A 25925-nucleotide genomic window follows, 5' to 3' on the forward strand; every position below is an offset into this window, starting at 1 on the left:
GTTCAAGCCTCATTTGTCCTGTTCATATGTGACTAAGGTTCATCATCTGTCTATTTTGTCTATCCTCCATGTTTTTGTCCACTCTTCTCATGTACCCCGATTATGAGAAATTATATATCACTCCTTTTTTCCTTCTTTTTACATTAGTGTATTCCTTTTACTATCTTCCTTTTCTATTCCCTCTAAAAACCCTCAGTACAGAAACAGTTCATCCCCCAGGTCCTCTGTTTTTTTTATTTAACTCCCTCAATACCTTTTGAAAACATTAACATTCTTAAGAGGCACTTTTTTCTTCTCATCCTGTTAGAATGTTAGCACTACATCATCATAAAATTATAATTGCTTCAGAAAATTTATCTTTTTGAGTTTCTGGCAAGCTACTATATTTTGATTGCCAGTAGGCCTTCAGTTCTTGAGCAGTAGCAAACCTGGTAGAGATGACTGGGGACTAGACAGTGAACTAGGGGAAAATGGGTTGTGATAGAATCTAAATCTGTGTGTTCAATTTCAGAATTGTTAATTGGATGTGTTGGTGCTGTGTGAGTGAGACTGTGTATAGCTTTGTTCTTTTCATTTCAGCTAAACGAAAGAACCTTTGGTTTTTGGATTTATAAAGATTGGAGGATAAGTTTACCCCTTGTCCTCTAAGGGTGATGGATTCTGATTGAGTCTGTGTTTTCATTGGTTACCATGGAAAAGCTATCAGAATGGTTCATGTTCCCATGGGGATTATCTTGAAATTAATTTCTTTGAAGGTCTTTGCTTTTTAAATTTTGCTTTTCTTTGAATGTTGCTCCAGGGTTACTAAAGAATGCTTTCCATGGTTCTCAGGAAACCTTTTCTGTGGCCATGAAGAAAGGTAGTCTGAATTTTCCATGAGTTAAGAAAATGAAGTACATTAGCTTCCTACTCTGAATGCCATGAAGATGCTATTGGCAGAAGAAGCACGTAGAGACTGAGCTTCTCTGTGTCCTTGGGCTTCAGTCACAGCAGGCACTTTGGAGCAGTGAAAATGTGCATGGATTATCTCAGAAAGACAAGACTTGTCTTAGACCCAGAAATCCATGACTTTTGGAAATTGGATACCTACACATTTCCATTCCTTGGCAGTAGCTTTGTAGACAGATCAGGAAGAAACTGTGTAACTTCTCTCTTAGTGCAAAAGGCATCCTGAGAATTAGGCCAACCGAGCATCCTGCATGAGACGGATATTTACCTTGAAGATAAAGAGGCCTTCCACTGGATGTCACTGTTCCCTTTGTAGACAGAGCTGAGCTAGCACTTACCTACACAGGGAATGCTGTGCTGCACAGTGGCCACATTGCTCTGTGTGCTGCTGGTGAGGTGATGTAGCCATCATTTGCCACAGCGGGAGAGGATTTCATTGTCTAGAAAAAGAGAAGTTGCTATGACAAAACTGAGAGGTTACTCCTAGAGATTTAGTGAATGATATAGAGTAGTGTTGATGCCTTGAGCCTCCAATAATAATAGCAAGTATGGCAGTTCCAATGGCCTGAAGTGTGTGTGTGTGTGTGTGTGTGTGTGTGTCTGTGTGTGTCTGTGTCTGTGTCTGTGTCTGTGTGTGTGTTGGGGGGTGTTTCAGTTGACTTCTTAAAGGTGACTGTAACTGGCCCTAGTTGTTGTTTATAAGGAAACTGCTTCTGCCCTACATTGTAAGAAATAATGAATTTAAAAGACTTGGAGAGAAGCCATAGGGTTGTCAGTGGTTACTAATGCATGTCTCTCTGTCTCTCTCTGTGTTTCTCTGTGTGTCTCTCTCTCTTAAAATGGCCATTTCTTGTTCTTGAGGTTTCATTTCAATTCAAGTCCAATAGTTACAATGTACAGCCATCAAGCGGATACTATAAATAAATCACTTGTGTTCCTCTTTGTCACTAGGATCTCTATCATATTCCAAAAGATGTTGATTCTGCCTGTTATCTTAGTAATCCACTGCCTCTCGAAATATTCCTAAATTCTGTTGAGCAGATGTTGTAGTAGGCAAATTACTGGCCAATACACTTAGTATAATGATACTGGATAAATAAATTATTTATCTAAAAAAACTAATGCTAGAGCTCAGAAACATTCCTCTCACTCCCCTCCCCCCAACACATACACATTCCTTTTTTATTTCCATATTGTAAAGAGTATGGTTATTTTTGTTTTGATGTGTTCTTTGTTTTGTTTACTGTTACGATCTTCTTGAGGCTAGCCACTGGATTTAGTTTACATGTCCAAAGAGCCTAGGGTAGTGTTATGTGCATAACAGACATACCATAGGACTTTTTTTTTATGATAATGAATCTCAAGATAAGCTATTTGAACATTAATCAGATAGTCTAGCTTCTGGTTTATCATAATTTCTATAAAATCCTCCCAGTTTGTATCTATTTCCTAAAGATCCAGCAATGCTATTTTTATGTTTAATCCCAAGATGATCTCAAAACAGTTATTCTCAGCTTTCCTTTTGTATGCATTTTTATCTGGAGGGTATATCAGCAGACTAGTAGAAACCCAAGAGCATTTGAAAGATGAATTCATTACTTTCCAGGATCCTTCAGACAGCCTTATAACTGTATTTTGGCTGTGTCCCGTTTTCTCAAAAGAAGATCTTGAACACTAATGCTGTTTTCTTTGACTTGGTCCCTATACACAGCCCATTTTGTTAGGGTGATTAGCAGTCTGCTTTGCTGTCTGTGGGATGCGTTGGGTGCTGGTAGGTGCACAGGCTTACCTAGTGATGACTACTGCCTCCCGAGTCTAGAGGTACAGGAGGTAACCATTTGACATCCAGGCATAGTTTATTGCAAGGTTACATAGGATTAGGACAGAGCCGTAGTAGAGGCCTCTGCTCCTTATTTCCTGTGTGACCCTGGGCAAGTTTCTTCACCTCTGCTAGCACTCACCTGTAAAAGAAGCAGGAGGCGGTTGGACTAGATGACCCCTGAGATGTGCCTTCTATCTCTAGAGCTGTCATCCTTATTCCTGTTCTCTCTCAACCATCACTGAAACTCTTAGTACCCTTCCTTACTCCCTAAACTACCTTGTATTTATTGTGTAACTTTATTTATGTACATATCTCATCCTTATTTTTCACTGTACCTGGCATGTAGTAGACACTTAATAAATGCTTGTTGATTGTTGGTTGACTATGCCATAGGACGGTGCTCAATTTTAATGTTCTTCTTTATAGCAATTTAGAACTGAGTGACTGTTGACATCCCCTCCTTTTAACGGAAGCTTCTGTACCCCAGGGGAAGGGCTGAAACTTGTTCTGTGTAGGAACTATCTAGAAATGCAATAAGATCTTTACCGAAGATTTTTTTTTGTTTGTTTTGTTTTGTTTTGTTTTCAGTAAAAGAAATTGGATTGTATTCTTTTGCTGCCCCTAGAAAGCTTCCATGACTATTAGTGCCAGTTTAAAATTGTTCCTGGGCTATTTCTAGATTGTTACTGTATCACCTTTTTATCTTTTCCATTGTGGTCCTAATTACTTATTTAATTTGCACTTGCAAACTACTTTCATACCATTTTAATTCCCTTTTCCTGCTGCTTGTGATAATTTTGGGCTGAGGTCTCTTTCTGACAGAAAAATGGAATGGTGAGGATTACCTCCTATGATCCTAAACCCTTATTTATTGGTCTCTAAGACTGACTATTGAGGTGGCCTAATTGTTGATAATATCCTTTTGACTAAAGGTCTTGGTTTTAAACTTTGAAAAAAGATTAATGAGAAAAACAGGGTCAAGATAGCCAAGACTTCTTAAGTGTGAATAGTACCTAGCACATCTGGCAGCAGCAATTTATTGTTTTGTGTTTTTTAAATTTTCCAGTGATTGTAGCTTTGTAGATTTAGAACTGTAAGGGACCTCACTGGTCACTCTTTTTACAGATAAGTAATTAGAAAATGAGAAAGTTAGATTAGATGACCTCTAAGACTTTTTTACAGTTCTAAATTTATGAGCCTGTGATCAACAGAAAAATAATTCCTTAACAATGGATAAATTGCTGCTGCTAGACCAGATCCCTTCTTGTTCCTTCATTTTTCTCTTCAGATCAGACATTAGTTGCATTAATAGTTCTGCCACCAAATACACCCTTCAAGGGAGTGATTTCAGAAAAGGGCTAATGAAATAGCCAGGTTTCCCTTTCCAAGTTTAGTGTTTAATAACTGCCTTGTGGGCTCAGAGACTTGATGTGGACTGAGGCTGACTGGGTATTTTAATTTGAATGCTATTATTGACTCACCACTACACTGACTGTTTCTTCTTTGGAACCTGGTAGGGAAGAATAAAATGCTCAAAGACACTTTCCACATTCATAAACTCTAGATAAAAACCAAGTTGCAGGAACCAGTACTCACACAGAAACTCATGCATGTATCTGCTGCCTTAGGAGAAAGCTCTCAGTGTTATTGAAAAATCAGATGATTTAAAAAAACCAGGCTCCCTCATAGGTTTAGTAAGTACTATGTTTAGAATCAGAAGTTTCCTCTACTTCTTTTACTACAAACCGGAATCCTAAATCATAGGGCTAGCATGAGTCCCAAAACCCTATTGGTGACTCTATTAAGCAAACATGTCTGTGGCTTGTGTTTTGGGTTTCTATAGAACTAGCTTTTACTCAGAAGACACACTTGGGCATTTTTCCATTGAAGGAGATTGTGTCTAATTTCCAGGAGGAATGGGGGTTGAGGGGAGGGGAAGATGTACCTTTTTTACCACTGTCCCAAATCATCCTCTATATAGGTATGGAAATAAGTTGCTGTTTATCTTTTTTAATTTTTGGTAACCGTAATTCTCCTGAGGTGAGAATTAAAAAGTGAATGAATATGCACACATCATACCCCCCTTCCCATTTGAAAAGTTGTGAAATGAACGTTCGATCAAGGATTAAATTGTAGTCAAATCTTGGCAGAGATAGATATGTGTGTATGCATATATGATGTATGTCTGTATCTGTGTGTATACATATGTGTATATAGCCCCCTTTCAGTTTTATATTTAGCCCAAGTTTGGAAACAAAATTGCATGTTGAAATGTTTTAATTGGGAAGTTACTAGGATTTGAATGGCATGAAACAGTATGAAAAAAGAATACTGAGAACCTTGACATTGCTTCTCTTCCCTTTTCCCTGGCCCAAGTACTGTGAAGTGTTTTTCTCTATTACATAGTTTTGTGCTCAGGGCCAGTCTGGGGATCCTATGTAAATGATACACAGAGAAAAATTCCCACTGACTTCTGTTTTTTGGCTAGACCTTTTGATAGAGCCTGAATACATTGTTTCTACATCATATGCAAATAGTGCCTGAATTGCTGATGTTAGACCTTAAAATACTTTTTCCTTGTTATAAGTTGTTGAAATGTGGTGGTGGGCGCTCCCTCTGCCTTGTAAGAGGCTAAATAAGGTGTTAATAACCTTCTCGGCACACAATGATTGGTTTTATCACATCATCACCTCCAGTGAGTCACTTGCACATTGTACTGCTAACAATGTCTTTACATTTTTCAAGCTACAGTAAATTACTGGCACATTTAAGTTACTTTTATGAGGCCTTTGCTCATGACATTTGGTGCTGATTATAGTTTTCTGAGCAATTGTAATCTGAAACCTTACACAGGATTGATACATTTAAGCAAATAGATTTATTAACTTATTGCTGGTAGAAATGCTTTTATTGAAATGCTTTATGACAGAGTGTGCTATAGTGAGGAAATATACTGGGTTTTCAGTTAGAAGACCTCAGAATTCTAGCTCTGTCACTAACCCTGTAACCTTCAGTAAGGAATTTTGCCTTTCTGGTCCTCAGTTTTTCTTCTGTAAGATGGGTTGTTGTAATAATAATGTTAATTCATATTTGTGTAACTGTTTAAAGCTTGTCAAATTAGAAAGTAGAAGTGAGAGAGCTTTGTAACCATAAATTGCTGTATAATGGTAAGATGGTACTAGTTTTTGCTTTATTTTATTATTTTATTTTATGATCTTTCTTCTCATGGGGAGATGCTGTTTGTGAGTAAACTTGAACCACATAGATGACTTTTTTCTGATTTTCAACTCTTACAAACTGTGTTTAGAATGCAGATCTTTCTCACTTCAAACTTCTAGTGCCTGGAGCTTCCATCACAGCATAGATGATGTGCTTCTTTCTTCTCAAGGCTTTCCTGATGCTCCTCATCATTCATGCCCTCAACTTCTTGAAATTACTTTTACAACCTGTTAGAACTCTGTGTACTTGTGTTCATCAAGAACTGGAGCACCTTGAAGGCATGGACTGGTAACCTTTTTATTCTCCTATCCCTAGCGCAGTGCTTTGCACAGAATAGGCGCAGGCAAGGTTTGAATTGAATTGAGTGAATTAGCTGCTCATCACTTAGTATCATAGTACTTAGAACTTGAACTTCTCCTGACGAGGTCTGTTCTTATTGGTAAGGCCCTCAAAAGAGCCTCCAATGGTTAATTCTGATTTTATATAAAAATTCTTTCAAGTGGTAAGTTGAGTTCATAAAAAGATTTCAATTTCAATTCAGCTGACATTTATTAACTGCCTACTATGTGCCAGCCGCTATGCTAGGCACCAGGGATACAAATACAAAATTGAGATAATTCTTGCCTTCAAGGAGTGTAGTTACATTCTGCTGGCAGATAGGGTGGGGTGGGAGATATACCATAAACACAGAAGAGTAAATACAGTAATATTTGGGGAAGGGCTTTATCAACTGGAGATATCTTAAAGGAGATGGCATGGGAGCTCGGGGCTCCAAGAGTACATTATGACAAGTCACAGCATTCTTGGAATGGAAGACAATGTGTATAAAGGCCTGGAGGCAGGTTTGGCTAGAATGTAGAAGGGGAGCAATATGTAATCAACCTGGAAAGATAGAATGGCGCAGATTGTGATGGGTTTTAAATGCTGAGTGGAGGGAATTTGTATTTTATCCTTGAGGCTATAGGAATCCACTGAAGCTTCTTGAGCAGGGAAATAACGTGCTTAAACTTGTGCCCCAGGAATATCTGTTTGTACCCACGACCCCGTGGTCTTCAGCCCTGATAGGTAGTGGAATTATGTGAGGGGACTGTTGCAGGGCAGACTGAAGAGATGATTTTTCAGTTTAATACCTACTTTGGTCTCTCCCCTACATCTCTGGGTTCAGATAAGTGATAGCCTGGCAGGGAGGGAATTAGGGAAATTCAGAGAAGAAAAGAAGCCAGACCTACTGCAGTAGTGTGGTAGAATTGAAGAAATACTGCACTTGCATTGACAGACCTGGATTCAAATTATATCGATATTAAATTTCGTTTTACATTTGAGTTCAGAACATCAGTTTTACAAGTATAAGATGGGGAGAAAATGACTAGATAGCAGTTTGAAAAACATATGGACTGCAACCTCAGTATGAATCAACAGTGCAATATAGTGGCTAAAAAGCTAATATGACTTGAAGTTTTATTAAAATAGTCTTGCTTCCCTCTGGCCTTGTCAGACCACATCCTAAGCATTGTGTTTAGTTCTAAGTACCACAAGACTTAGCTGTCTTCAAAAGTATTTGAACGGATGCCATGTGACAGAGAGGGATTAGACCTGTTCTGGTTGGCCTCATAGGGCAGAAATAAGGGTAGTTGGAAATTTCAGAGAAGCAAATTTTGACTCGACTTAAAGAAAAACTTCATAATAATTAGAGCTATTCAAAAATGGAATGGGTTGCTTTGGGAGGTAGGGGATCTCCTCCCTCACTAGAAGACTCTTAGAGATTTAGTAGAGAGGATTCTTTCTCTGGTAAGGGTCAGATTATATGGACTCTGACCTCCTTTCCAATTCTGAGATACTGTGAAATCCCATCTCCTCCATTTTCTGGTTGTATGACCTTGGGCAAATCACTTTTCCTTGCTGATTCTGTTTACTCATTTGCATAATCTACCTTGTCTCTCAATCCATTGTGACAGAATGGAGGGCAAAACACTCAGTGACCTGTCAGAGCACTGTGCATGGGTCAGAGATGGTTTTCATTGAACACTAACAAGTTAGTGTATTAAGCAATAATGAGGCCTTCCTCCCTCTCCCTCCCTCTCTCTCTTTCTCTTTCTTTTTTCTTCCCATCCATTTCTGCTGCTCTGATGATTTATCCCTTAAATCATATTCATTGTGATTGTTGCCTTCTTGCCTTGCCTGTCAAGGTCTGATTCTCTACCTTACCACTTGTATAACTATAAGCAAGTCACTTTACCTCTCTTGTCCTCAGTTTCTTATCTCAGATGATCTCTAAGCCCCTTCTTGCTCTGAAACCCATGATATGCACCTTTCTTTTCTCCTGGCTGTGCCGGTCTCTACTGAAAGTGCCTAGAAATGTCACTAACCTTTAGGTTCCCTGGTGGGGAGTGGAAATAGTGTGTTTGCACTTGACGGCCCAGCTCAGCTGCCGCCAAAATATCACGTTGAAGGGATTGTCTTACAAAATTAATTTTATCCATTTGATTCTCTAGATAGCATTCATTATATCCTTTTCGAACATTTACTGTATACATCACATTGCTGAGAGGGTGCTGTTGGGAACACAGTGACATGTTGAATAAGGTCCCTTAGCGTTTAGCTAGTGATATAGAAGACAGGTACATGTAATCATAGCTAAAGAAAAAATAAGAATTAAATTAAATATAACAAAACATTTGATGAGGCATAAGTGTTTACTATGTGGCACATAAGATATATAGTGCATCTGCATGAGAAGATTGTTCACCCCTTGGGAGATGATTAAGTTACTTAGAGAGTCTGTACAGGGAGAAGAGAAGAACGTCTAAGACAAAACCTTGGGGAACACCTACAATTAGAGGGTGTGATATGGATGATGAGCCCCAAAGGAGAGGTTAGCAAGTAGGAGGCAAATAAGCAGGATAGTGTTATGAAAACCCGAAGAGCGGGAGGATCCAGGAACAAAGGAGGGTTAACAAGGTCAAAAGCAGCACAGGTCAAGAAGTCAAGAAGAATGAAGTCTGAGGAAAGACCATCAGATTTGGTAATTAAGAAGTTATTGGTAACTTTATTTAGAGAGAGCAGTTTCAGTTGAATGATAAGATCAGAAGCCATAATCTGATCCTGGAGTCCTTAAGATCATGAAGGGTTGAGGAGTATATGGGAAAAAAGGAATTCCAAGAACCTAGTATAGACTTTTTCAAGAAATTTGGCTGAGAAAGGGAGGAGAGATATAGGACAGTGGTAATCCACACTACCTAATTTTGAGTCACAGATCCAAGGTGGACTGAGGACAATACTTATACCTAAGGATGACATTCTAGGCACAATCGAGCATCCTAAGCTGTATACTAAACAAAGAGCAAGTTCAGAAGCAATCAGCAGCTTTGTGGCTCTGACCTCAAGAGCAGAGCAAGGTCTCTGTTCCAGCTTTCAACCTAATCTGGAGTCTGTGGTAGAATAACCAGGGCCAGAATCCTCAGACCAAAGGGAAATTTGCAGTTTTGTCAGTCTGAAACAGAAGAACATTTAGCAGGTGGCTGATAGTGACTGAATCCAGCAGTAGTCTACTGGAACTAGTCCACAGGCATTTTCCCTAGACCCAGCTCCAGATCAGGAACTCAAAGACTTAGACCAAAGGGGCAGTGGTCAGACTTTGCCCTACATCGGACTACTTTGGAAGTACAGAAAGCTTGCAGGTCCACAGCCTGCGCCGTCTCTGAGATCCTGGAATAATGAAATACTCAGCACCCCACCTCCCCAAATAATAGCATAATCAGTCCAGACATTCCCTCCAGAAGTGTGCAGAGTCCAAATATAATATAAAATCTGAAATTTGGATATAGACTGGAAGAATAAATAAACAAAAATATAATTCCACCATTAAAAGCTATTATGGTAGCAGGGATGCTCAAGAGAATGTTTTCAAAACATCTACAGGAAGAGGCTCAAAGAAGAATGCATTTTGAGTACAAGTTCAACTAGAATTCCTGGAAAGATGAAGTAAGTGTTTGAAAAAAGCTCAAAAATGGTTTTATAAATGAAATGAGATCACCAGAAGAAGCAATTGGAAAAGAAATGAGAGTTGTAATGGAACAAATTGGAAAGGGAATTAACAACTTGGCAAGAGAAAAAACTTTGCCCAAGGAACAAACCCCCTGAAAATTAGAATGGATCAAATAGAAGTTAATGATTTCACAAGACATTGAGAAATATTAAAACAAAGTTAAAGGACTGAAAAAATATGCAAGAAAATGGAAGGAACCTTATGGAAAAAATAACAACTGGAAAACAGTTTGAGAATATATTTAAGAATCATTGGACTGCCTGAAAATCGTGGCCAGAAAAAGAGCCTAGACTTCATATTTCAAGAAACCATTAAAAAAACAAACAAACAAACAATTGTTCACATCTCTCAGAACCAGAGAGCAAAATAGAAATATAAAGAATCTGGCTTTTCAGGTCACCTCCTGAAAAAAATCCCAAAGGAACCCAGAAACATTATAGCCAAAATCCACAGCTTCCAGGTCAAAGAAAAAATATTGCAAGCAGTCAGAAAGAAAGAATTCAAATACTGAGGAGCCAGGATCACACATGATTTAGCAGCCACCACTTTAAAGGAGTATGGAGAGCTTGAAATATGATATTTCAGAAAGCAAAAAATACAGGTTTACAATCAAGAATAAGTTACCCCACAAAATTAAACATAATCCTACAAGGGGAAAAAATGGATCTTTAATAAAAGAGTAGACTTCCAAGCATTCCTGATGAAAAGACCAGAGTTGCATAGAAACTTTGACATGCAAACACAGGAGTCAGTAGAAACACAAAAAGGTAAACACAAACATAAGGGATTAAACAAGGACAAACTGTTTACATTCTGATACGGGGAGATGATACATGTGTCCCCTCTGAACTCTATCATATCTATCATAGAGGGAATCTATAGACAGAGGGCCTGGGAGTGGTTCTGTTATATCTTGATGATCTTAAAAGAAGACTGGAAAGAGAGGGAAGAAAACTACTTTAGGGGGAGGAAAGGGAGACAAAGGTTAGGGAAAATTATTTCATATAATTGAGGTGCTCAAGTAGAAGTCTATACAATTAGGAAGGGGTTGGGGGGAGCTGGAGATGCTTGAACCTCTCATCTGAACTGGTCAAAGGCAATAAGAATACACACAGAGTTGGGTACAGAAATGCATTTTACTCAACAGAAGGGAAAGAGGAGAAGGGGGGGCATTTAGAGGGAGGATAAATTAAAGGCAGGGTTAAACTTAAGCAAAACCAACTCTAAGCATGGGCAAAAATATAGCAACTCTCATTGTGGTGGCAAAGAATTGGAAACTGAGGGGGTGCCTGTCAATTGGCTGAACAAACTATGTTCTATGAATGTGATAAAATATTACTGTGCTATAAAAATGATGGCAACTGGAGGCTTCCTCTTGGTCTGAGGATTCTGACCTTGGTAATTCCACTGCAGATTAAGTTGGAAACTGGATTAGAGACCCTACACCATCTTCCCAGTCCCTCAGGAGTCATCCTGGATTACCTTGCTGTCTCTTAGTCCTCATCCAATCTGTTGTCAAGGCCTGTTGATTTCATCTTAGCAACGTCTCTCAGATGTGCCCCTCTTTCTCTCTTCTGACGCTGAGGCCACTCAGGTGCGGGCCCTCATCACCTCATGCCTTGATTATTGCAATAGCCTTCTCGTGGGTCTGCCTGCCTCCAGTCTCTCTCCACTCCAGTCCATTCTTCATTCAGCCGTTAAAGTATAGGTCTGACCATGTCCCCATTCCCCCCCCCCCCCAAAAAAATAAAACAAAACTTGAGTGTTTTCCTGTTGCCTCCAGAAACAAATACACAATGCTTTTTGGCATTCAAAGCTCTTCATAACCTCGCTCCCTCCTACTTTTCCGGTCTTCTTAGACCTTATTCCCCAACATGTATTCTTTGATCTAGTAACATGGGCCTCCTGACTGTTTCATGCACAAGACACTCCATCTCTTAGTTCTGGATATTCTCACTGGCTGTCCCCCATGCCAGAAATGCTCACCTTCCTCCATTCTGATTACTGACCTTCCTTGTTTCCTTTAAGTCTTAACTAAAATCCCACCTTCTATAGGAAGCCTTCATCATCCTTCTTAATTCCAATATTTTCCCTCTGTTAATTATTTCCTATTTATCCTGTACATAGTCTGCTTTGTATATATTTATTTGCATGTTGTCTTCTCCCTTAGATTGTGGGCTCCTTGAGGACAGGGACTGTCTTTTACCTCCTTTCATATCCCCAGTATTTAGCACAGTGCCTGACACATAGTAGGTGCTTAATAAATGTGGGTTGATTGATTGCTCTGTTTTGGGCGTCAGAGCCACACAGCTGCTGATTGCTTCTGAACTTGTTCCTTGTTTAGTACACAGCTTAGTATGCTCGATTGCTCCTCACCCTAGAATGCTGTACTTAGGTATAGGTCTTTTCCTTCGTTCACCCTAGATCTGTGACTCAGAATTGGGTAGTGTGGGACAGAGCTGCCAGGTGGAACCTGTTCCTCTTCCCCATACAAGTTTTGGGATCTTTATGCTCGATCTGGGCCCTCTTTTTGCCCTGGTGCACAGTGTCTCCGTGTGCTAGAATGATTTAGGCAGCAGGTTTGTGGCCAGACCCCATCAGTAGACCTGTCTGTCTCCCTGTGCCAACCTGGAGTGGAAAAATGACTTGCTGCAATTTTTTTTTTCCTTGGATTCCCCGAACAAGATCTGGTGCATTTTCTAGATTGATTTAGAAATGTTGTGGGGTGGGACACCAAGTTGGAGGGTAGGGGGAGCTCACTATGCTTCTTCCTGCTACTCTTTGATCTTGGCTTCACCTATGAGAACAAATTTAATTAAAGCAGCCCCAGAATCAGCTGCCTTCAGGTAGCTGGCAAACAGCTCGCTTTGTGGCCTATCTGAAGTAAGACTTAGGGATGGGTTTGAATAACGTATATGCTAGTTGTGTTCCAAAAGTTTGTTTGGGTTTTGGATGTTTGGAACACAGTGCGTTTCTCCATACAAATTAGTATTCTGAAAACAAGTAGTATTTCAGTAACATTGTCAGTTAAATAAAACTTCTGAAGGGCTAACCTAGGAACCTCCTACTATTGAAATATTGTTTGTACAGGAAGGAAAAATTTAGGATGCTGGAATGACTACATCTGCCTCTTAGCCTTGGCCACTGCTGACTCCCTGGGGAGAGGGAAGTCCTTTTTTCTTCTCCTGCCTCAGATACTGACTGCTTAGCCAGAAGGGAACCTAGAAATGTGGTGGCTTGTATAATGGATAATGCAGTGGACTTGGAACCAGGAAAACCTGTGCTCAAATTCTGTCTCTGCTATTTCTTAGCTTTGTGGTGATGGGCAACTCTGAACTTCAATATCCTCATCTGTAAAATGAGGATAAAACCTGTAGGTCCTAATTCACAGGATTGTTGTGAAACTCAAATGAAGTAAGTAAAGTGTTTTGCAAACTCTAAAGCTTTACATAAATGTCACTTATCATCATCACCATCATCATCATCTGGCTCAGGAGACCTCAGTGAAATACAGATGCTATCCAACTGTAAATATGTATGGGACTCTGTAAACTGGAAGTGCTTTTGCCTCTGTGCTTCCTAGAGGTCATATTAATGACCCTTGTGAATGAGTACCCATTATGAAATAACTTGTAGCTGCCATGTTAGTATATCTTAGGGACCAAAATGCCATTAAAAAAATTCGAATTCTGTCATGTTACCATGAGAAGGTCCCAAAACTCACAATTGAAATAAGACTCCCCTGGTGATCCTGACTCATCTATACTCTGGCCTGATATGACCATACAGAGATACCATTGTTTTCAATGAAGGAGGGAAACCACAAGTCTAGGAAAGCTTAAGTTGCTCCTAGGATACTTTGTTTATTTCTGGACCCCACAACTATTAAAGGATTGGAGAGGATTCAGAAGAGACCCTCTGAAGTGGTGACAGGGTGAGAGGATCAGATCTGTGAGAAGAGTGAAAGAAATGAGGATTCTATAACCTGGAGAAGAAAAGGTTTCAGGGCAACTTAATAAGTAGAGGCTGGTGACCAACTGTTGATGCCACATAGCCCAAAGGACTTGAGGAAGAGCTTCTTGATATTAAAGACTGGGAAGCACTCTAACCAGTCGCAATTTCTCCTTTGAGGAGTAGGTTGTCATCTAATAAACATAAAGGATCTGTTGATATTAAAGACTGGGAAGCACTCTAACCAGTCGCAATTTCTCCTTTGAGGAGTAGGTTGTCATCTAATAAACATAAAGGATCTGTTGATAGCTTATAGGGAACCTCTTGGGTTCCTTCCTAGCTTTAGACTTTTTTGATTTTTTCATATTGGAAAATTATACTTCCCTTGTTTGAGGAATGAAGATTTGTGGGGTGTAGAGAATTTGACATAATGAGAAAATGTTGGATTCCCATTTTCTGACATTTTTATATTTGTATTTTTTGCTTGGTTTCTCTTGAATTATTTGAAAGATAGATCCATCTCCTCTAGTTTATGGTGGTATTGAATAAGGAATGACTTTTTCTTTTTCTAACAGCCAGAAATGGATTTCTCAGAGACTTCCCTCAGAACGAAAGCTCAGGATCCTATCAGGAGCCCACAGGCAGATGTAGTCACCCTTCCTCCAACCATTACCAACACCCTGGAACATATCGTGGGCCAGTTGGATGTTCTCACCCAGGTAGGAAACAATTTTTTATGAGGGGAGAAAACTCTGCATCGAGTCTATTAGAAGAATGGTTTCAAACTCATCTACTTCAGTGAAGTATTTAGTAACAGACAAACCCCTTCCCTCACTTGCGTCCCATTTCCTAAACTCTGTATTTTCTAGTGAAAAATATGAACCCTCTAAGTGAGTTGAAGTGCAGCATAGTATACTTCACCAGGAGTCATAAACCCGGGGTCCTTGTGATGAGCTGAGGCTAATCCCTAACTTGGTAACAGTGGCTGGTGGATAGAACCAGTGCACTGTTGTGTGACTCAGACTGAGGATTTCCTCAAAAGAGATCAGTCAGAGGGAACTGGGATGCAAGGTTGCCAAAAGGGAAGTCCAGGAATCATTTACCAGACAATGAAGTCAGTAAACAATGAGGGTCAGCGGAGCTTGTTGCCATCAGTGGCATTGTTGGGTCACTCCGTAGCCTGAAGGTCATTGCCAGCTGTTAAAAATACACTGCTTTCCAGGGCCACACACAAGCTCTAGCTCGTCCTGTACAGTTCTAGCCTTGGTTCTGCTTTTTTAATTTTGTGACCTTCGGCAAATCCCTTTCCATGTCTGGATTTCAGTTTCTTGCAGTGCAGAATGAGAGCTGAATTAGATCATCTCTAAGGTCTACCTTAGCAATTCTGTCTTTTTTCCCACATCTCACAAGCTATTCCAACTCAGTGCTTCCTGTTTTAAGCAAATGTACCGTAGTCATGATGGATATATGAGCAAATTCTATAAAATGTTTAAAGAGAAACCAGTACCTATGTCATGCAAATTATTCTCAAAAGCTGAAAAAGAAAACAAGCACTGATTTTGAGAATTGGTAGGGACTCAGTGGACATGTAGTCCAAACTATATGTAAAGGAATCTCTGACATAACATACCTCACAGGTGGTCATCTAATCTCTGCTTAAAGATCTCCAAGGAAGAGCATTTTACCACCTCTAGAGACAAGCTACTCCACTCTTGGACATGTCAAAGTGACCACGGGTGGGGAACCTGCAAACTCGAGGCCACATGTGGCCCTCTGTGTCCTCAGGTATGGCCTTTTGACTGAGTCCAAGTTTTACAAAACAAATCCTTTTAGTAGGGGGATTTATTTTGTGAAATTTGAGTTCATTCACAGGGATGCACTTGAGGACCTAGAGGGCTACATGTGGCCTTGAGGCTGCGCATTCCCCACCCCTGGGCCAAGCAGAACTAGTCTTTTTAACACACGACAGCCCTGTAATTACTAGAAAACAGCAATCCTATTCCCCTTGCATCTTCTTTTCTCCAAACTAAATATTCCTAGTTCCTTATATGTCATGAATTCAAGGCCCTTCTTCACCATCCTGGTTAGCCTCTATACACTCTCTCTAGCTTATTATTTTACCAGGCTCCTTTTATTGTGAGATAAATATAGTCCTAATACCTAAACCCAGAAGTTTAAAGCAAAGTTAATTATAGATCCCTATCGCTTAAGTATGTCAATGCAAAACTTTTAAATAAAATCCTAGCAAAAAAGATTGTAGTAACAGTCAAGTTGGACTTATCTCAAGTGTGCAAGGATGATTCAATATTAGGAAAGCAATGAACATAATTAGGCATGTTAAAATAAAAACAACTAAAATCACACAGTTGTATTAATAGATTTTTTTAAAAGCTTTCAACAAAGACAATACGCATTTATCCTATAAACCTAACAATCATAGGCATAGAAAGGTCATTTTTAGAATGATAAAACATATATTTAAAGCTAGAAGCCAGTATAATTTACAATGGGGAAACACTGGAAACTTTCTCAAATATAGGAGCAAAGCAAGCTGCCCCTTTCACTGTTGTTACTTGACATAGTTACAGAAATGCTAACAATAAGACAAGAGAAATTAAAGACATAAACTTTAGCAAAGAGACACAGTCATTCTTATCTGTAGATGTTGTGATGGTTTACAAAAGCAAATAGACATTTTCCATGTAATGTCTGACATTCAGCACTTTATAGACAACATCTCATTTGATTCCCACAACAAACCTGTGAGGTAAATAGCATTTCCCCTATTTTGCAGATGAAGAAACTGAGATTCAGGGAGGTTAAATGACTTTTTCCAGGTTACACAGCTAGTAACTGAAGCAGGCTTTAAACCCAGGCCTCTTCAGACTTTAAGGCCAATACTCTTTCCACTATTTGCTTTCCCCCACACTGAAAGTTCTAATTTTGTGTCTACCAGTTTGCTCAATCTGGGTCTAGCTGTCATTTAATTGTTTTTAAGTTCTTTAGGGTATTGTGTGTGTATACAGTGTAGTATATGCATGTGTATTATATAGTTCCTCTTAAATATTAAATATTAATCTAAAGGACTGCTAGGGTCAGACTGAGGCTATGTATTTTTTTAAACAGAATGGATAGATTGATTTTCAATGAAAAAAACATTTTGGATTAATTAGTCATTAAAATAATGTAATAAATTAAATGCTGTGGCATGTGCAAGGTATTGTGTTAGGTACTGGGGATATACAAAGTAAAAATGATAACCAGTCCTTGAGAAACTTAGTTCATTGGGGAAGCATCATTTCAGTTTAATCTCCACAGTCATTCATTAGACACCTGCTGAGTTCAAGGCACTGTGCTAGGTGCTGCCAGGGTTGCCAAGACAAAAATGAAACAGGCCCTGCCCTCTTGTAGGTGTAATACAAGATTTACATAAATAAATATAATAGAAAGGAAATCGAGGTGTGAGAGAGTCCTCATAGTTGGGAGGACTCAGGGGAGGCTTGAGGACTCTGAGCTGGGCCTTGAGGGAGCTAAGGATCAGAGGGTCATGGGGAAGGCAGAGTCTGGTCCAGGTCAAAAGAGAGGTCTGTGTGCAGAAGCACATGGGTAGTCCCACAGTAGTGTATTGTGTCCAGTCGAATGTTTCTGGAATGTAGAATGCATGGAGGTGGGTAATGGGAAGGCAGTTTGGAAGAAGTGCGCTGGAGCTGATGGGGTGAAAAAAGGTTAAAAAGCTGAGTCACCTGTAGGATAAAGGACACTAGGGAGCCCCTGAAGATTCTTGAGCAGGGAAGTGACACCAATACATGAATCCACAAGTATTTATTTACTAACTGTTGTGACAGTGAATGGAATCAGGAAGACTTGAGTTCACATCCTGATAAATCCCTAAGAATGCCAAAGCTAATGGGGCAGAGAAAGGTTCTTACCAGGAGGTCCCCAACCCAGTGGAATCACAGGTCTGGTTTAAAAACAAATGTGCCCAGGGCTGGGCATATATGCTGAGGATACAGATCAAAAGAAAGACAGCCCCTCCCCTTGAGGAGCTTACATTCTTCTGGTCACACATGTTTTAGGAAGATTATATTGGTCAATAGAGAGAAAGGATGGATTGGTGAAGTGAAAGCCTACAAGTAGGGAAACCAGTTAGATGACAGCCATGTGACTGGGAAGTAGGACATGAAGGCCAGAGATGTTGTGAAGCTTTAATTGACAAGACTTGGAGAGTGAAGGATGACCCCAAGGCTCTGAGGCTGAGGGTGACCCTAACAGAAATGGGCAGTTTTTAGGGGAGAGGAGGATAGAGTTCTGTTTGGGACATGTTGAATTTGAGATGCCTCTGGAACATCCAGGTGGAGAGAGACATTTAGCAGGTGATTGAGACTAGAGTTCAGGAGAGAGGTTTAGTTGCCCACTTCCCATATGGAATCAGTTTTCCCCTGCAACCCACCTCTGTTCTGAAGTAAGCCCTTAGGATTTGTTTTAATTATGTAAGTGCCATGATTTGATGTTATGGCAGAAACATTCAGGTCAGGACTCACTTCCTTCTCTACAATAATGAACAGTTGATTGGAAGAGGAAAAGACTTTAAGTTTATGTAGTCTAGTCTTGATGAATGAAAAAGCCAGGATTCACTCCTAGACTTCAATTCATTAAGTGCAGAGCACATCTTTTCTGAATTTTTTTATCTTCCCCCAGGGCCTACCTAGCCCAGGACTGTGCTCACAGTAGGTGATTGTTTCTTGATTGATTGCTTATGGCCTCATCCATTATTGGAAGAAGAGACCCAGAAATGAATCTTAGCAGTTAGGGTAACTGGACTTCTCCTGGGTTGGGATGAGTAAATCCCTAGATGAGAAAACAGTTTTGCAGACTGAAGAAACCTGGAACATCGCATTTCTTTAGATACTCACTGCTTATTATTTAAAGGTCCACTTTTGTGCCTGGGGGGCATATCAGTCTGCCACTTGCCCCCAAACCATCAGCCCAAATACTAAGGCAAACTAGACTGGTTGTGAGGGCCCACTTTAGGCTTGGAAATGTATCCGAGGGACCTCCACTTCTGGTCCTCCCTCCCTCCTGCTGCTGTGATTCTGAAAAGGCTCCAGGGAGCAAGGGTCTTAGAATGGATCACTTTCCTTGGCGTTATCAAATTGCCTGACTCCTCCTTATCCTTCAAGGCTCTGCTCAGGTGCTCTCTCCTCTCCAGGAATCCTTCACTGACTAATCCAGCCCGCTGTGAGCTTCCTAGCACTTATTGCTCATCCCACTCATTTGGCTTTAGGGTAGACTGTTCATTTTCTTCTGTGGATCCTGGCCCTCAACTGAGTTGTAAATTTCTTGAGGGCAAGAATTGGGCATTAAATATTTTTGAACCCTAGTGCCTAGTGGTCTGTGGTGGGTCCTTAGTAAAGGTTTGTGGGTGCTGTTGCCGATGTTGGTCCTGAAGGCTAAGTCAGATGATTTTCTTACATCCTTCGTTTGCTGTTCACTCAGGTTGCCTGTTCTCACAGGTACTTCCCTTATGGATGGGCACTGTGTAAATGTCCTGCCTTCTTTTATCCTGCTTTTGCTTGGGCATTTTCTCCCTGAAGGAGTCCAGATAGTCCTAAAAGCTCCAGTCTTGTCAACTCACCATTATTGTTCAAGTCCTCTCCCCTAATGTGGCTCTCATGCACTTCTGAGTGGTTGAAGAAACCATTCATCCTTTGGTGTTCAGGTCTGAGGTGAATAATCTTTAGAACCCCAAATGATGCTTTAAAAAAAAAGCCTTCCTTTTGAAGCATTTAAAATAATGTGGTTTCTCTTTGATTGCCAGTCATGGGTATGTGGACTTATGTGCCTTTACCACAGCTTGTATTGGTAGATAAAATAAAAAAAACGTACACACATAGACAAAACCAGCTGAAGATTTAACTCACGAGTTTAGAATCTAAACTTGGGATTCTTCAAGTCTAGAAGAGGAGATAGTGATTTTGAATGGTAGAGTGTTCCATTTGTGAGATACAGTGAGTAGAGGAAGCAGTGGCTGTTTATGAGAGTTGTGATGACCACATCTAGGTCTTGATAGAGTGCTTAAGAAGGTCTGAAGCCCGTGCTCAAACCTTTGGAGAGCCTGCCAGAAAATCCAGGTACCATATTTGTTTCCTTATGTCTTCCCCATTAGATTGTGAGCTCCTTGAGGGCAGAGACTATGTTTTGCCAGTGTGTAGGATGGTACCTACCACTTAACAGGAGCTTAATAAGTGCTTATTGACTGATTTACTATCCTCTGCCTAGCTAGCCTAGAGATAAGAGGGAATCACATGAATTTCTTGAGCAGGTGAGTAAAATAGTGAGTCCTTTGCTTTTAGGATATGTTTGGCAATTGTGTGGATGGGTATGAGGAAGAGGTAAGAGTTGAAAATGACTAAGGTATCATCCTGGAGACTAGAAGGTTGGTAGTTCCCTCAACAGAAATAGGAAAGTAAGACAGGAGGGAGGGTTTGGAAAAAAGCAAAAACATTTTGTTGAGTTTGAGATTCCTCCAGGACATCTAGTTGGAAATGTTCAAGGCAATCGGTGGTACAGGACTGGAATTCAGGTCCAGCCTGGATGTGGCCCTCTAGGTCCTCAAGTGCAGCCCTTTGACTGAATGCAAACTTCACAGAACAAAACTCCTTAATAAAAGGCCACAGGTTCCCCACCCCAGGTCCAAGGTAAAGTCAGTCATAGGAGACTGAGAAGGAGCAGCCAGACAGAAAGGCCACCTGGGAGTGTAAGTAAGTGTTCAGAGGGGGAATAGTTAATGGTATCAAATGCTGCAGAAAAATTAAGAGGAATGAGAACTCTGGAAAGGCTCTCTGATTTGATTATTAAGAGATCTGTAGAAACCTTGAAGAGAACTTCAATTGAAAAATGAAGCTAGAAGCTGGATTGCAAGGGGTCGAGGAGTAAAATGATGGGAAGGCAGCAAGTGTGGGCAGCTTTTTCTAGGAGTTTGGCCATGAAAGGGAGGAAAAGATAAAGGATGGTTATTTAAGGGAATGAGGGACAGTGGACGATCCAAGAAACAAACTGAAAAAAAGATGAGAGAGGATCAAAGGCACAAATAGAGTGATTTGGTACTTGCAAGGGGAGGGCTTCCGGCTTCAGGATGAGCTGGGGAGGAGACACCATTGATGATGACAGGAGGGCGTAAGGAAGGGCAGTATAGGCGACTGGAGCAGAGAAGAGAAAGTGTGAAGCAGCCTCCATGGGGAGCACAGTGGAGTCAGGGCACAGTCTGGGTCAGTTCTGGGTGATGATGGCAGTCACTGTGGAGAGTACGAGAAAAGGGTTGGGGTGTGAAAAACCCAAGGTACATGTGTAGTCTGCTCTCAGTCTGCTGAAGCTGCTGACACTGCCTCATTAATGGGATAGAATAGGTCAGTTTTTATCTCACTTTGAGGCCTAGCTCTGGATTATTGAGGCGGCTTTGTGTCTCAGTGTGAGTGAGATCAGGCCAAACACTGCACATCAGGATCCTGCTTTAGTTGACTGATGGTGATAGGAAGTGCCACACAATTTGAAATGGCAAATAATTTACGTCTTCTGGATTGACTGCAGGAATGAGGGGCCTCTGCTTTGTGGGCATTTTTCCTAGAGGAAAGAGGGCGTGTAAACAATGTGAAGAAACTTAAGGCTACAGTAGCCTGCAGTCCTCTGCTAACTACAGAAACTTCTTCAGGTTGTTCTTGACCCAGTAAAGTGAAAGATCAGTGGGGGTGGAATAAATTAGAGTGTTGTAGGATAAAATTGGAAATGAGTCTGAAAAGATGGTAAAAATAGTTGGACTGTAGAAGATATTTTCCTAACAATATCAAGCCAAGGTTGATAACCAAAAATATTTTTTTCATTATTTTGTGGGGTACACTCGAAAGTCCTGTTGTGTGTTAGCATTTAGAACTGTAGTAATTTTTTTGAGTACTGCTCATTATTATCAATAATCATTTATTAAGTGTCTACCGTGTACCGGGCATTGGGCTAAGCATTGAGTATACAAAAACAAAAGTGAAAACAGTCCTTGCCTTCAAGGTTTAACAAGGAGAAATAGCATATACATAAATAGGTTGTTTGCCCTTCTTTCTTGAAGATGATGCCATGACATGCAAGTGAATTAGGAAGGCTATGCAAAGTCACCAGCTTCACCTTCTTCTCCAGGGCCATCTGGGTCCAGTGGCAAGATATAGATCAGGATGACTGAAGATGGCCCTGGATGCAATGGGAAACCTTGGCCTTTTTAATCTAAGATCTTTAACAGCTCTCAGTTTGACTGAGGCAAAGTCCACTGACTGATTAAAATTAGGTAAAAAATAAGGCAGAGAATAGCCTCTTTTACCTAGTCAAAAAAAAAAAAAATCTGGCTGGGGAAGACCCTCAGGGTTTCTGGCCAAAACAGAAACATTTGCTATTTACAATTCACTCTGAGCCAATCAGGGCCCGAGTTATGACCAAGTGGGACTTAGCCATGCCTTAAACCCAATTCACTCTGGCTCTCATTGATTGGCCAACAATAGATCCCAGGCCAACCCCTGCTTGGTCATTGTTTGGGCCCTGATTGGCTGGTTGATTGATTGATATTTTATTTATTTATTTTTGACTAGGTAAAAAAGGCCATTCTCTGCCTCATTTCCTACCTAACCTTAATCACTGGCTCAGTCAAACTGAGTCCAGTTAAAGACCATAGCTTAAAAAGGCCAAGGTCTCCCACGTAAATAGGTATGTACCACATAAATAAAAAATAAATTGATTGAGGGGGACACAGGGCTCTGGCAGTGTAGGGAGTCAGGAAAGGCTTCACATAGAAGTGTCACAAGCAGAATTTTCAAAGAAGCAAAGGATTCTAAGAGATTTTCATGAAGAGATTTTTCTTAGAATATTGAAACACATGCTATGATTTTTTTGGAAAGGATGGGAAATAGCACCAGAATGATATTAAATACCTCTCATACATTTGGTGTGCTTGCCAGATTATATACATTTTTTGTATTAGGCTTATGTTTTGTTTCATTAATTTTAAAAAATACATCCCAAGCCTTGTGTTCAATGTAAATGACAGTTCATACTCAGGGACTTATCTTTTGGAAAACAATTTAAAGATTTCTTTAAATGATAATCATTTCTTTGAGTTAAAGTTCACAGAGAACTAAAACCGAAAGAAATTGGTCATTGGAAGCACCTATACAGTTCTCTTGTTAGATCCTGAGAAAAACATTCATGGTTGAAATCTTAATCTTGCAAAACATTTGCAAGTACGTGAGTTAACTCTTAATCCGAGTTATTTCTCATGCCATATTGGACTTTTTTTTGTTTAATATCCCTTGATTTTAATGACTAATAATAATAATAACATAGCAGTTGTATATTGTTCTTTTTAGTTTTACCACTAGCCTTAGTACATGATCTCTTTTGATCTTTACGATTGTCCTAGGTGATAAGTGGTGCAGTATTGTTATCCCTGTTTTACAGAAGAGAAAACTGAGGCTGAGAGAAGTTAAGTCACTTGCCCAGGGTCATACAGCTCACAAGCATTGTGGACAAGAATTATAGGTCATTCTTTTTTCAGGTCCTACGCACTGTCCATCATGCTAGGCCCATTTCTTCCCTCACCATCACTTCACTTACTGGTTGAATGCAGTTTCTCAGGATCTCTCCTAGCAGTAGTAGAGCTTTTATAAAAGAAATTTTAGCTATAGGTTACAGACCTAGGACTGGTAGCATATTTTAAACTGAAGATGAAGAATCTTCCCCTTTCTCTTCTACTGTGATGAAACTTAGCTGTAGATTATGCAGATGTCTACCTCTGGGTTCCCAAGACTAAGTTTCCCTCCCCTACAGATGTTTCAGGCTTCTTACTTAGCCTAGTCACCCACATTTCAGTGATAACTGCCAGGGCAGATCTTTCAATTATGAATGAGGACAATTTGCTTCTAATGTCAAATATCACGAGTTAACTTGGCCCCTTGACATGTCCTAGCTTCTCCCCAAGATGCAGTCTTCCCAAGTGTTCCATCATTAAAGCTCTATTGTTAGTCAAGGGGGAGAACTTCCTTAACTTCCCCTTAACCCTGAGTCATACTTTAAAGTGATTGGAAGGAATGTCCCCCTCATACTCTTCTTCTACATATTCCCCACCCTTATATGTTCAGTTTCTCTACTAGGAACTGTACTTAAAAGCATCATCCTTCCTGGAAGGCCTTCATCTGTTTTCCCAGGGAGAATCGCCTTTTCCACTGAAGTAAACATTAACTGGGGAATTGTTTTTAGGTGAGTCACTCTGGTCCAGCAGTGGGGATTACTTAAGAACAAATGGCACCTTATTACAACAGTCTTCACATTACAGGTATCTAATCCCTCAAAATGTAAGCACTTCATATTAAAAGGTCTTATATGACACAGGTTTTAGATTTGTTCCCAAATCAACATTGGTGTGAGGAGGCAATTTGTATATTTAAGGTTCTTGATGTGGTTTGTGTCATTCTCAAATTCTTCTTCATGACTTGGGACAGGCAGAAATTTTCCTATACATATTTTGCAGAAACTAAGTCTTACAGGCTAAAGTTCCAGGTATGGCCATCACAAGTCCAAAACAGACCTGAATTCCACATTCCCACTTGCCTTCTATAAGCCATCTCTTTATAAGTGCACAGATGCTTGATCCCCCCAGACTTGGGGATGGGGTGTGTAGTGGTGGTTGATTAATCAGCTCTTGCCTATTTCCTCTTTTAGAAATTCTTGAGTTCCACAGAAGCTAGGCAGCATTCCTTATTTAATCTTATCTTCCCTAGCACTAGAAAGGTGCTCTGTGTAGAGGAGGCACTTAATAAATCTTGGGTGAAGTTTAATTGCTAATGCCTTGAATAGGGGCAATTGGATCCTTGAGTGTTCTCTGAGGGATAACTTAATTCTCAGTGCCTCTACTGCTTCTGACAATTGCTTTGGTGTCATTATATTGCTAATTGTAGTAGTAATGGAAGGGACTTGAGAGTTCCTCTATCCCCTATACCCCTTCTTTTATATGGGAATCAAGAGAGATGTCATAGGTCACCTAGCCAGTCAGTAGCACAGCCACCACTAGATCTTAGACCATCTGACTCCCGAGTCAGTCTTCTTAATGTACAAGTGACTCTGAAATTTTATTTTTCCACCTCCAAATTCTACCCAGATGTCCTGTCCCTTGCTTCTTATTGCTAAGTAGATATTTCCTGTAAATGTTGTACTAGCACTTGGAATTCTCCACTCCTCCCAGTCTCTGTCTCTCTTAATAACACCTCCACCTTTGCTGTCTTCCAGCCTCTTCTTTGACTTTTTTGACTTCTTTGACTTTTCCCTTTCCTTCATTTAGCATAGGTGCTGAGTCCCATTGTTTCTAACATCTGTCCCCTTCTGTATTCCCAGTTTTAACCATCCTAGTGCAGACTCTATAGTTTCTTTTTACTTAGACCATTTAAATCCCTCTTAATTCTAGTGGCCTTCCTCTGTTAATTACATCCTGTTTATGTTATATGTATCTTGTTAGAATATATGTGTACACATTTTTTGCTTGTTGTCTTCGCCATTAGGCTGTGAGCTCCTCAAAGTCAGAGACTATCTTTTGGCTTCCTTTGAATCCCCAGTACTTACTCACTAAATACTGTAGGCATAGAGTAGTAGGCACTTAATAAATACCAACTGACTAATAACCCTCATTACTATCCTTGACCAGGCTGCCTGCCCTTCTTGTTGCTGTTCAGTCAACTGTCACTCAGTCCTACTCTTTGTGACCCCATGGACCATACGTGACATACCAGGCCCTTCAGTCTTCCACTGTCCCTTGAAGTCTGTCCAAGTTCGTGTTCATTGTTTCCATGATACTATGTACCCATTTCATCCCCTTTTCCTTTTGCTTTCAAGCTTTCCCAAAATCGGGGTCTTTTCCAG

At 40.2% G+C, this 25925-nt stretch overlaps 1 protein-coding gene across 2 annotated transcripts in view; it reads left to right on the top strand.

The window, feature by feature from the left end:
• The window catches only part of POC1A (POC1 centriolar protein A), a 176088-nt gene that overhangs the window by 87502 nt on the left and 62661 nt on the right, over positions 1–25925 (top strand). For both annotated transcript variants that reach the window (XM_027837050.1, XM_027837049.1), the window contains exon 10: positions 14561–14704. In XM_027837050.1, the coding sequence (XP_027692851.1) occupies positions 14561–14704 (144 nt within the window). The remainder of the gene's footprint in view (positions 1–14560; positions 14705–25925) is intronic.

This window comes from Vombatus ursinus, unplaced genomic scaffold (assembly GCF_900497805.2).
Source record: "Vombatus ursinus unplaced genomic scaffold, bare-nosed wombat genome assembly UNPS02014820.1, whole genome shotgun sequence".
NCBI classification, from domain to species: Eukaryota; Metazoa; Chordata; class Mammalia; order Diprotodontia; family Vombatidae; genus Vombatus; species Vombatus ursinus.